General features: G+C 42.0%; 1 protein-coding gene across 2 annotated transcripts in view; it reads right to left on the bottom strand.

Annotated features, from left to right (window-relative positions):
* KMT2A (lysine methyltransferase 2A) overlaps window positions 1–13232 on the bottom strand; it is an 84721-nt gene that overhangs the window by 54859 nt on the left and 16630 nt on the right. For both annotated transcript variants that reach the window (XM_047070290.1, XM_047070291.1), the window contains exon 2: window positions 1374–1443. In XM_047070290.1, the coding sequence (XP_046926246.1) occupies window positions 1374–1443 (70 nt within the window). The remainder of the gene's footprint in view (window positions 1–1373; window positions 1444–13232) is intronic.

Raw genomic sequence — 13232 nt, 5'->3', positions numbered from 1 at the left:
CAAGTGGGGGGGGGGGACCATTAAGAAATGGTTGTGAATTCACAAAATAAACTTCTACCCAGAAGTTTATCACAAGATTCCTTATCATCATGGTAGACTTAAACCTGGCCACTCATAGGGCTTTATTGATTCTGAAAACCTCTTCTAACCACTTTTAAAAAGAATTTTTTTAAATGAACAAGTGAAAAACCAGAACAGAGAGAAGCTCAGCCCTGTTGCTGATTTCCACAAAACTCAACACACACGAAGGAGTCCTAAGTTGGTTATGAGCAACTGCGTCGTGTATTTTCTGGACCTCATTTTGTCATCCATAGAGGAAGGGTTCGACCAGATGGTCTCTAAAATCATGTTCCTATAGGAAGTTTTAAGATTTCATCGCAACTTAAGGAGAACATGGCTATGGTGTAAGTAGCACAGATCTCGTGATACTGCTGGGTAACTCCTCCCAGCTGGGATGGCCATACTACCACCATTTGGGAAAAAAGAAACTGTCAACTTACGCGTTTGAAACAAATTACGACACACATACGGTGAGTCTTAGATGAAACTCAAATGCTAACTAACACACATGACAAACTAAGTCAGTGTCAAAGAGCAAAACCACCTAAGAACATCACATTTAACTAGACTGTCTACCCAAATCAGAGCAAAGAAAACCAAACGAGAAGTCAGAATGGCAGCACAGATGGGGAATGTTTTTTTCATCAAAAGACTCATAGCCTTCTCCTATACAGAATGGAATTCTGCAAGCCATTACATGTTATTTCCACCGAGGATTGTCTCTCAGGAAACTGCCATAAGTCTAGAATTTCAAGACATTCTAGATATTTTCTTGGCGAGAACAATGACAAATATTGCTTATAAATGGAAACTTATTTATGGAAAAATAAAAATGATACCCCATATCATTTCTATTTTATTTTAATACAGCCTTTGAAGGATCACATAAAATAGTTTCATACAGTGCTAATAGTTTGTTTTTATTTCTTTGACAACAGTAGACCAAATTTCATCTGTAAAAAATAGCCAAATTATCATTCAAAACACAAGAATCTGAGGATGCTCATTCAGGGTTACCTTCAATTCAACTCCCAGGTTTTTCAGTCATCCCATGGAAATCAACCCTCCCAGCCTCCCATGCCTCAAGTGGTTCCCACAGGGAAGCATAATAAAGAATAAGGCAGAAGCGGCCTGACAAAGAGCCCCGTAAAGAGGTCTAGTTCACAAGCCATCTCCTACTCAGTGTGAGGGAAAGGCAAGGATGCACAAAGAAAACCCCGGTGTTTAAGATCATCCTTTAAATGCAAAGAAGGCAAGGGGAAGCCACGGTCTTTTTCATAAACAAAAGGCACCGAGCACTTAACTGGCCATACCTGAAGGAGACCTTGTGGGACTTCGTACTCGGACTTCTTCATCTGAGCCAAAACCTAAGAACTGCTCATCCTACAACAAAGGAAAATTATTTTAAAATCAGAAACAAAAACATGAGTGTGAACATATCCCAAAGAAATGCCCAGAGGAGACACAAATGAATTTGGAAAATCAGACTCTATATATTAATCATTATCATTTATATGGATAATATAAAATAACTGATATTGAAATAAATGGACCCAGTCATACAGCTTCACTACAGACAAATAGGAGCTGTGTAGTATTTGAACAATGCATTGAAACGTCACCTTTGGTGCATAGTACACAGGGGATGGTCCTAAATTTCAAACTGTAGATACAGCCCAAAACAATTAAAGAACGACTTTAATTCAAGTAAGCAAATCAGTTCAATGGCAGAAATATACAGCCCCAATAAAACAAACAAATCTTTTCAACAAGTAGTTAAGTCTACACACACATAAAGGATAACATAAACAATACCATAATCTCTTGTCTACTAAATATTAATAGAAGAGACTGAAATTGCCATAATTGTCAGTTCCTTAACTCAGGAATTGACATTTAGATGTGATTTCTATACATTTGAGATCCAAAGATTCTCAACATGCATTTTATGGCATCGTTTGAAAATGCCCTGTGATAAGAGACTTAATGGTGGGCAGCAGCATTTGTGAAAGGGATCATGAATTGACCGCATACAGGATGAAATGCATTCAAGAATAATTTAGGGAAGCATCTTATTCTCAGTTACTCCTGGGAAAGGCAAAAGGCAAAAACTTCCCTTACCTCTAATTTTCAACCTGCCCTTTCAAAAAAAATCCTTAAGGATTTAACTTATTTCGGACAAGTTCTCAAGAAAGGTGGTCTATTTAAACAAACTGATGAACAGAAATTCACTGACTCAGAAACTGAGTTCTTTCCGGAGGAGAGACGAGAGAGAGAACTTCAGATTCCAGAAACAAAATCCACAAAAAACAAGAATAAAATAAAGATCGAAAGACAGATTTTCTTGAACCTCCAATTTATACTGATAAGCCAAGCCCCAAGCTATGTTCCAACAATTAAAGCCCCCAGATTTTCCTCTCAAGAGCAAAGACCACATGCATATGGACAACATCTGGATTTTCTGCAAAGTTGCTTCCCCAGTTAGTTTAAGGCTACAGTCAGGTGCTAATCTGTTTAACCACTTATTCACCAGGAAGCTATGAAAAGATACATACAACCTTTTAGACAAATTAGCAGGTTCAGCTCTTAAATCTGAATGCTTTGACTAGCACAATGTTTGGGTCCGAGGCTTTGCACACGACATAACTGAGAAACGGTTCTTAGAATCTAAGTTGCTTGTTCTGATGTTGTTAACATTATTAAAGCATTTAACTATTTAAGAAAAACCTGAAATTGTCCTCTTCAAAGAGATTTGTCTGAAAGGCACTGTAACTCCAAGAACGTGTAAAACCCAAATTTAAAAAGTACGAAGTAGGCCTGCTTTTTACAGTATCTTCTCTCATCACTAAATTAAAGTTTTCATCGTGAATATCATTTGTGAGTGAGAATAAATCTACCTCTTCATCTCTTTTTAAGATTTTATTTTTAAGTCATCTCTCCACCCAACGTGGGGCTCAAACTCACGACCCAGAAATCAAGAGTCTCACGCTCCACCTCTACCGACTACCCCAGCCAGGGGCCCCCATACTGTTAATTTTTTTTTTAAGTTTATTTATTTATTTTGAGAGAGACAGAGACAGAGCGAGCTAGGGAGGGGCAAAGAGAGGGAGAATTCCAAGGAGACTTGAACCTACAAAACTGTGAGAGCATGACCTGAGCCAAAACTAAGAAAATTAAAAATTAAGAGTCAGACGCTCAACCGACTGAGCCCCCAAGTGCCCCCTGTTAATTTTTTAAGTGTACTTTTGGCTAGAAAAAGGACATTTAAAATAGTTAATCCTAAAATGTACTTTGAGAAAAAAAAAAAAAAAGGCAGACAAATAAAACAGCCCAGGGTAAGTGGCCTCAAATGCTGTAAAAAATTTTTTAAAATAAAAAATAAAAAAATAAATAAACGACAGTACCTTAGAATTTTAGAAGGGGGCCAGCCCAATCTCTCATGTGAGCACATGACACGACTGAGGAGCACGAAGGACTTGACCGAGGACTTGGTTCTCGCACTTGCAGGCTATATATTAGACAAGTCTCTTACTACTTTTGTATTTCGATTTAATTTTACTGAAGTGTCGTAAGGAGTAAATGAAATAATTTATGTCAATTATGTAATTTATGTAAAAGCACTCAGAAAACTATAAGGCGACATCCATACCGTACTTCTTGATGTGGTTTCAGAAACTGAAGCTCTGAGGGGCCAAATGACTTGCCCAAGATCATACATGTAGTTACAAAGATTTCCTACCAAAATAGTTACAATTTAAAATGATAAATATTTCAAGGAACCAAGTAAATCATCTCCAGCTATTCTTTCAACTACTATGGAAGTTAACTCTTTTCAGATCTTTAAAGTTTGATTTTACTCATTCTTTTCCTGCATCATCCTCATGGAACAAACGCGTGAATCTAGACACGTCAGACACCTGGAGATTTCCGAACACTTCACCAGGGGACAATGATGCTAAATGCCTAAATTTTATGCTCCCAGTGTGGCCGTGAGAGAGTTCTAGCAACTGTGCACATAATAAACTATGGGGTGAAGTATTCAACAGGTGAGGTAATGAAAGATTATGAATCTTTAAAATTAGAAGAGCTCCACACTGCTCTGTTCACCATCAGCAATCTTAGTGGGTCACTTTTCTCTATTTCAAACTTTTCACAAAATGTAACTACAAACTCCTAATCACAGTGGGCTCCAAAACAGAGTACTACTGAGCTAGCGAGTGGTAACTGAACGAACTGCCAATGTCTACATTTCGCAAGTACTTTCCAACGTGACAGAAAGCGTTAACTCTTTCCTTGTGATCTTGTAGTTGGAATGAGAAAAGAATGAGTAGTCGAAAAAAGGCTACACTTCTACCCAAGAACTTTCTTTTCACTTGAAATATAGGTTGACTTCTGCAAACCTGCTTAAAAAAAATAACTACCCATTGTTTAAATAATCCCGACAGTTAAGCCAAAAACAAAAGCCATCATTGTTATGTTAAAGAGCCCTAGCCTTCTGACTCTGAACTTCCAATTCCAAGAGCTCTAAAAAAAAAAAAAAAAAAAAAAAAGGAGAGATGCCAAGCCGAGAAAGCGCTGGGAAAGAATTACTACAGGAGGGTGCTCAACGCAAGCCCTTCCTGCCTCCCTCTCATCTTGCTCCCATCACACCCTTTAACACGTGGGGTTCCTGGAAGATGTAGCCGGCAAGGTAACAGTGCTGGCTTCCCAAGGATTCAGACTTGTCTAAAAAACCAAAAGGCTAAGGCAAAATGACTACACACACACACAAAAAAAGACAACAAAAGGAGCTGCAATTAACTCCACGTTTGGCACTGTGGCATCAGAAGCCCGGACAGTCCTGAGACGGGCGACAGGAGACACCATGCTACACATGGTCAAGTATTCCTGGGAACGGGGCCCAAATGGCCATTCATCACACATACGTTTCCTTTCAATATGGCTTTCCCTGATGAGCACAGCCTTCCAAGACAGAGTCCAGGCAAGAGTCATCAAACCGATGCCTTCTGAACAGTGATGTCCTTGGAGACCAGACTGCCAAGATTTTAACACTTTCTTTTCTCCAAACATAGAAACACACCTGCCAAGTAGAGCACCGTAAAATACTGTGATATCATATTTAGCTTCCAGTGATTAAGAATGCAATGGAGCTGTCTAATGTCACTTCCTAAATGAAACCTAATGGCAAAAATAGTTAACGGTGTAGAATGTCTGTATTACCCATACCCCTAACTCGAAGGTAACCAGTTATTTGAGAACTTCCAGCATACCTTTACCAGGTATACCTTTATTAAATTCCACTTAACTCATAAATGTCTTGACATTTGACGGTTTTTATTTTTTTATTTTTTATTATTTAAAACATTTTTTTTTAATGTTTATTTATTTTTGAGAGAGAGACAGAGTGTGAGCTAGGGAGGGGCAGAGAGAGAGGGAGACACAGAATCCGAAGCAGGCTCCAGGCTCTGAGCTGTCAGCACAGAGCCTGACCCGGGGCTCGAACCCACGGACCGTGAGATTGTGACCTGAGCCGAAGTCGGACGCTCAACCGACTGAGCCACCCGGGCGCCCCTGACGGCTTTTATTTTAATGAAAGAATTTTAAAGCTTTTGTGTCTGGTTTTATTTGTAAGCGCTAGAGCAGTAAGAATATTTTTTCTCCATACGAGAACCTAAGTGAACCCAAAGTATTCAGATAACAATGTTTATATATAAAATATAATGAAGACATTTGAGAAAAATACATGAAATTCTGTGTCTCAAGGAAGTGTGTACTACCAAGCCAACTTTTCAAACAAAGTATTATTTCTTTTACCTGTTCATTCATTCAAAAACCATCTATACGCCTGCCATTTTATATGCTATCTGCTCTAGATGCAAAGATAATTAAGACACGATTCCTGATCCCATGAAGTATCTAAAGGCAGACAGGCAGGTTCACAATGTCACTCTTGCTTTCAAAAACCAATGCCAGGGAAGGATAAAATACCATGAAAATCATATTCTGGAATAAAAGTTGGCTGACATCTTGGAATAGTTCATTCTTCCTCTTATATATTAGTATTTGGTTCATAGAGAAATATTCAACAAATTTCAAAATCCTTCCAAAAGACAGCAATATATATCTCCATCCCTCAGTACTGTAACCAGGCACCACTCCAGCATTAGCAATCAGAGTTTAGGTAATCGACCTAAACCATCTGCAGTGATTAGATGTGACACGGTTCCCAGTAACACCAGTGATCTGATAAACTTTCAACTGATCGACCTCAACGCCTTTCCTCCCCACCCTCAACTAAATAAAATACATAGATTTTTGGTTCCTCCCTTAAATTCTTCCCAATTTACCATTGTCAGGGCAAAATACTCACCTGGAGTTCACCTCCCCAGGCTAAGGTGGAGGTTCCAAAGCTACTTTGAAAACTTCTCCATTAAATAAACGAGCTCAACCTCTTCTAGCCTCAGATGACTAAGGTCTAGGATGAGTCTGCTCACACCCTTCTTTTCTAGCAAGAGACTCCTCCTCCCTTCAGATCACAATTTGAATTAAGTGGTAGGTTTCTCAGACATGCCCCTTGGCAATAGTATCTTCTCATTGGGCCTTCAAAATTTTAGTCTCAAGAGTCTGAATAATCAAACTTCTTCAACTACAAAGGTTCATCAATGAATCAACTGAAGATTAACATCAATAACCACAGACAGCATCAAAAATCACCCCAATACCATAACCGTTCCAAATTCTTTGAAATGTGAAGCTTCTGACTGTTGGTATTGTCATATATTGGCTTCACCATATGAGGAGGCCACAGGAGGACTAAGACAAAAGAACAACTCAAGAAGGTGAAGACACATACAAGAAGCATACGGTGTATTTCAGTTCTAGTTAAAAAAGAGTAACACTCGGGGCACCTGGGTGGCTCAGTCGGTTGAGCGTCTGACTCAGGTCAGACCTGAGCGTCAGACCTCAGGTTGGCTCAGGTCATGATCTGGCTCACGGGTTGGAGCCCCAAGTTGGGCTCTGTGCTGACGGCTCAGAGCCTGGAGCCTGCTTCAGATTCTGTGTCTCCCTCTCTCTCTGCCCCGCCCCTGCTCACACTCTGTCTCTCTCAAAATAAATAAACATTAAAAAAATTTAACGGTAACACTTAACACTGTTCCTTTAGGAGTTTATTCCAGTGAGCTGTCACTTCTGCTGGGATATTTCCCTCTGTGTCTCCTGCTACAAGCTCTAAAACACCAAGGTCCTGATGTGGCATTTTAAAGACATGTATACATAATCACTAGTATTTAATTAGCATAAGGGATTTTTAAAAAATGTTCCCTGTTTGTTTTCTTTTCTAGCGTGTTCACTCTTTGAGGATAAGGACAGTGTACTTATTCATTTTTGTATTTTTTCTGTATCTGGCACAAACTTGGCACTCCATAAATGTAAAATGAAAATAAAAGAAACGCAATTGTTTATAAAACACTGAGTAGCTACTGTGGTAATAGCACTGTAATAGAACATACTGGTGGAATCCAAAGAATTAAACAATATGATTCTTCCTTTTAAAAATGCACAGGGAGGGGCGCCTGGGTGGCGCAGTCGGTTGAGCGTCCGACTTCAGCCAGGTCACGATCTCGTGGTCCGTGAGTTCGAGCCCCGCGTCAGGCTCTGGGCTGATGGCTCGGAGCCTGGAGCCTGTTTCCGATTCTGTGTCTCCCTCTCTCTCTGCCCCTCCCCCGTTCATGCTCTGTCTCTCTCTGTCCCAAAAATAAAATAAACGTTGAAAAAAAAAAAATTTAAAAAAAAAATAAAAATGCACAGGGAGAGGGGCACCAGGGTGGCTTAGTCGGTTAAGCATCTGACCTTGGCTCAGGCCATGATCTCATGGTTTATGGAGTTCGAGCTCCACAGTGGGCTCTCTGCTGTCAGGGTGGAGCCCGGATCCTCCCTCCCTCTCTCTCTCTGCCCCGCCCCCACTCATGCTTGCTCTCTTTTCAAAAATAAACTTAAAAAAATTAAAGAAGAATGCATAGGGAGGGATGCCTGGGTGGCTCAGTTGGTTAAGCATCCGACTCTTGGTTTCTGCTCAGGTTATGATCTCACAGTTCATGAGCTCTGCCCTGCATCAGGCTCTCTACTGACAGCTGTAGAGCCTCCTTGGGATTCTCTGCCCCTCCCCCACTTTCTCTCTCAAAATAAATAAACATTAGAAAAACAAAGAAAGAATGCATAGGGAGAATGTCCTCAAGCTAGCAGGACAGAGGAAAGCAATTCATTCATCTATTCAACCATTCATTCATTTAAATATGTGAGCCCCTTTCCAGGTTAAGGGATGAAGACAGCTCATATATTTCCTTTTTTTTTTTTTTTTTCCTCAGAAAAAAAAATTTTTTTTTTCCTCAGAAAAAAAAATTTTTTTTTTTCAACGTTTATTTATTTTCGGGACAGAGAGAGACAGAGCATGAACGGGGGAGGGGCAGAGAGAGAGGGAGACACAGAATCGGAAACAGGCTCCAGGCTCTGAGCCATCATCAGCCCAGAGCCCGACGCGGGGCTCGAACTCAAGGACCGCGAGATCGTGACCTGGCTGAAACCGACTGCGCCACCCAGGCGCCCCTTTTTTCAGAATTTTTTAAAGTTTATTTTGGGGCGCCTGGGTGGCTCGGTCGGTTGGGCGTCCGACTTCGGCTCAGGTCATGATCTCACGGTCCGTGGGTTCGAGCCCCGCGTCGGGCTCTGTGCCAACAGCTCAGAGCCTGGAGCCTGTTTCAGATTCTGTGTCTCCCTCTCACTGTGACCCTCCCCCATTCATGCTCTGTCTCTCTCTGTCTCAAAAATAAATAAACGTTAAAAAAAAAAATTTAAAGTTTATTTTGAGAGAGGGGCGCCTGGGTGGCGCAGTCGGTTAAGCGTCCGACTTCAGCCAGGTCACGATCTCGCGGTCCGTGAGTTCGAGCCCCGCGTCGGGCTCTGGGCTGATGATGGCTCAGAGCCTGGAGCCTGTTTCCGATTCTGTGTCTCCCTCTCTCTCTGCCCCTCCCCCGTTCATGCTCTGTCTCTCTCTGTCCCGAAAATAAATAAACGTTGAAAAAAAAAAAAGTTTATTTTGAGAGAGAGTGCAAATGAGGAAAGAGCAGAGAGAGATAGAGGTAGAGAGAGAGAATCCCAAGAAGGCTCTGCACCACCAGTGCAGAGCCTGACTTGGGGCTTGAACCCACGAACCCTGAGATTATGACCATGACCTGAGCCGAAGTCAGAGGCTTAACCAACTGAGCCACCCAGGTGCCCCCCTTATTTTTTTTTAATTTTATTTATTTTGAGACAGAGACAGTGCGAGTGGCAGAGGGATAGAAAGAGGGAGACAGAAAATCCCAAGCAGGCTCTGTGCTGCCAGCACAGAGCCGGATGCAGGCCTCGAACCCACAAAACCGTGAGATCATGACCTGAGCCAAAGCCAAGAAAGAGTTGGACACTTAACTGAGCCACTCAGGAACCCTGAAGACAGCTCATAAAGATAAAAAACAGCTTCTGCCTTCCAGGACCTGCTAGCCTGTTAAGAATAGATGATTAAATTAATGGAATACAAGTGTGTTGCCTGCTAATGGAAAGAATATGGACGCACAAGAGAAACACGAACCCAATCGAGGAGAAAGAGTCAGGAAAGGCATTACAGAAAGGATGAAAACTTTTGAAGGATGAGAAGTCAGGGTCAGGGAGAGATATTGCAGGCAGAGAGAAGAGTACATACAAAGCCACAGAAGTACAAATGACCATGGCATGGAGTGAAATTACAGTTTAGAATGGCTGCGGGGGCTCTAGCTGATGTGGGAAAGGGGTGTCAGAAATCGAAGGGGAGGAAAAGGCATAGGCAGATCTCAAAAGGTGTTGAATGACTTCATGAGTTTGAAGTTTATCTTCAGGGAAGTGCAGACCTCATCCTGAAGGCTGTAACTGATCAGTGATGCTTTCAGGCAGCAGAGAAGCATGAATCAGATTGATATTTTCAAAAGATCACTATGACAGCAGTGGGTACGTACAGACTGCCTTTAAAACCATAGGCAGGAGAAACAGCTATAAAATGACCGCAGCAGCACTGGGGGTTGAAGGAAAAGGACAGATTCCGCAGACAGGAGGCAAAATGGACAAAGTTTTGATATGAAGGGTTAAGGAAATGGAAAGAATCAGTAAAGACTGGAGAGTGTTTGGCTTGGGTTGATTAGTTTGTGGCGATATTTACCAAGATTGGGAATACAAGGAAGAAGAAAGGTTTACAGAGGTGGGAAGGGAGATCACTTCAGACATTTGAATTTGAAATGTCCATCCAAGTTGTAAGATAGGATAATGATCTGGAGAAAGCACAACTGAGTCCGTGAATATATTTATTTTCACAGAATATATGTATAAATTCTGAACCTTTATGTATAAATAGAATCACCCAAAGAGAGAACACCAAAGAGAAGAGGAGGGGCAAAGGCAGATGTCTACAGAATACCCACACTTAACACAAAGGTGAAAGGGAAGCCAAGGAAGGAGATGGAGATGGAAGGGCCAAGAGGAAGGTCATGCGTGGAAAGGTACACAACAGTCAAGGGAAGGAATACATAGCAAGGGATGGTCAAGTGGAAGTTGGGGAAGGACTGAAACTTGTACAGTAGGGTAACAAAACTGGGACGGCATCTCTAACCTTAGCACAGCTGACTTGAATGCAGCGTTAGAGGAAACGAACCGCAACGGGTAGAGGTGTGATTAGAAAGTGACAAAAGGGGGGGGGGCATGGCTTGGCTCACAGTTCGTGAGTTCAAGCCCCGCATCGGGCTCTGTGCTGACAGCTCAGGGCCTGGAGCCTGCTTCAGATTCTGTGTCTCCCTCTCTCTCTCTGCCCTCCCCAGCTTGCACTCTGTCTCTCTCTCAAAAATAAGTAAAACATTAAAAAAAAAAAAAAAAAGTGACAAAATGGAAATGAGTACAGACTAGTTGAGAGATAGGGAAAGACTAGCTTGGGAGAATTTTTTTTTTTTTAATTTTCTTTTTAATGTTTATTTTTGAGAGAAAGAGAGCATGAGCAGGTGAGGGGCAGAGAGAGAGAGGAAGACAGAATCTGAAGCAGGCTCCGCGCTGTCGGCACAGTCTGACGCGGGACTCAAACCCACAAACAGTGAGATCATGATCTGAGCCGAAGTCGGACACTCAACCCATTGGGCCACCCAGGAGCCCCTGGAGGATTAGTTCTTGAGTGGAATATGTTTAGATGCCAAAGGGGAACACAGCTGCAGAAGAGAAGCTGAAAATCCTCAAAAGCAAAGCGGTAATAAATGGAAAAGGCACTGGGAGGAGGCATCAGCACTGTGAGGGAACAAATACAAAGCACAAGGGATGGAAATTCTCTTCTAGGAAAGGAGTTAAGCAAGGATTTAGTTGCAAAAAAGTTTATGGGCAGGAGTAAGGAGAGAAACTTCTCTGAGACGACAGGCAAAAATTGGTTTATATGGGCATCTGTCAGATGAGGAACACAACAGATTTCTCCAGCTTTCAAAGAGGCTCAGAACCTACAGCAGTTTTGAAGAACACAGCTCTGAGGCACATAAATCATGGACAATGGCTAATTAAGAATAAATGGGAGGGCAGAATAATGGAGAAAAAAACCAGATGCAGGAATTAGTAGAAACTGATTTGGTTGCAAAGGGGTAGCCACAGCAGGGCCAAGATAAAAGACAAATGAAGTAACAGAACCTTGTTAAATCTGGGATGGTATGGTCAAAGCTGGTCCAATAAGCAGCAGGGAGCTACCATCGGTTCTCAAATGCAGAAAAGCCAGAGCTCTGTTTGAAGTTTACCCTGGAAGAGGTGCACACGCGCGCACGCGCGCACACACACACACACACACACACACACACACACACACACACAGAGAATAGGACAGAGACTGAATAAATAGAGACCAGATAGCAGTCTACAGCCACGATTTAAATATGCTTGGCATTCATTCACTCAGCAAGTATTTACTGAGAACTGCCAGGCACTGTATGAGACTCTAAAGATAAACTGACAAAATTCCTGCCCCATGAGGCTACGATCTGGTGGAGACAGAAAATAAACATACAACAAATAAATAAAGAGACAAAGGCAATAGGATGATGGGAGTTCACTGTGGGGGTTATTTCCTGGGGTCAGGAAAGGCTGCTCTAAAGTGATGCTTCACCAAGGGTTGGCAAACTATGGGTCACTTGCTAAATCTGGTCTGCCACCTGTTTTTGTTCAGTCCATGAGCTAAGAATGGTTTTTAATATTTTTAAATGGTTGAAAAGAAATCAAAGAAGAATATTTTGGGAGCACCTGGGTAGCTCAGTTGGTTAAGCCTATGACTCTTGATTTCGGATCAGGTCATGATCTCGCTGTTCATGAGTTCAAGCCCTGCGTCGGGCTCTGGGCAGTCAGTGAGGAGCCTGCTTGGGATTCTCTTTCTCCCTTCCCCTTCCTGCTCTCGTTCTCCCTCCCTCAAAATAAATAAAAATAATCATTAAAAAATAAAAAAGGAATATTTTGTACACATGAAAATTATATGGAATTCAAATTTCAGTGTACATAAATAAAGTTTTATTGGAACATGGCCATGCTCATTCATTTTTTTATTTTTGTGCTATGGCAGCAGAAATGAGTGTTAAACAACAGAGACCATCTGGCCCTTTGCAGAAGAAAACTTGCTGAACCCTGGTTTAGCCCTAAATGATGAGAAAAAGACGGACATACAAACTAGGCGGAGGGACACCTGGGTGGCTCAGTCGGTTAAACGTCCTGCTTGGGCTCAGGTCATGATCTCATGGTTCAAGAGTTTGAGCCCCACATTGAGCTCTCTGCTGTCAGCACAGAGCCTGCTATCTGGGTCCTCTGTCCCCCTCGCTCTCTCTCTCTGCCCCATCCCCACTCACACCGTCTCTCTCTCTCTCAAAAATAAACGTAAAAAATGGTTTTTAATAAAATAAAAGATCTAGGCAGGGCAGTATTCTTGCTTTATAGGAAGTGCAAAGCCCCAGAGACAGCAATAAACATGCATGTGTGGTAGACGAAAAAGCCAGCAAGGCTCTGCAGCAGAATGAGTGAGAATGAGAAGAGATGTTACCAGAGAAGCAGAGTTGACAAGAGGCCAGAGCCTGTGTGGTTTGGATGGCCCCAACAGGGCACCTGGACTT

This window comes from Lynx rufus, unplaced genomic scaffold (genome assembly GCF_022079265.1).
Source record: "Lynx rufus isolate CCGP_SWC_20201006 ecotype Redwood Valley unplaced genomic scaffold, mLynRuf1.p SCAF_9, whole genome shotgun sequence".
Lineage (NCBI taxonomy): Eukaryota > Metazoa > Chordata > Mammalia > Carnivora > Felidae > Lynx > Lynx rufus.
The sequence above is the reverse complement of the archived record's forward strand: the minus strand, read 5'-3'. Positions and strand labels throughout refer to the sequence as shown.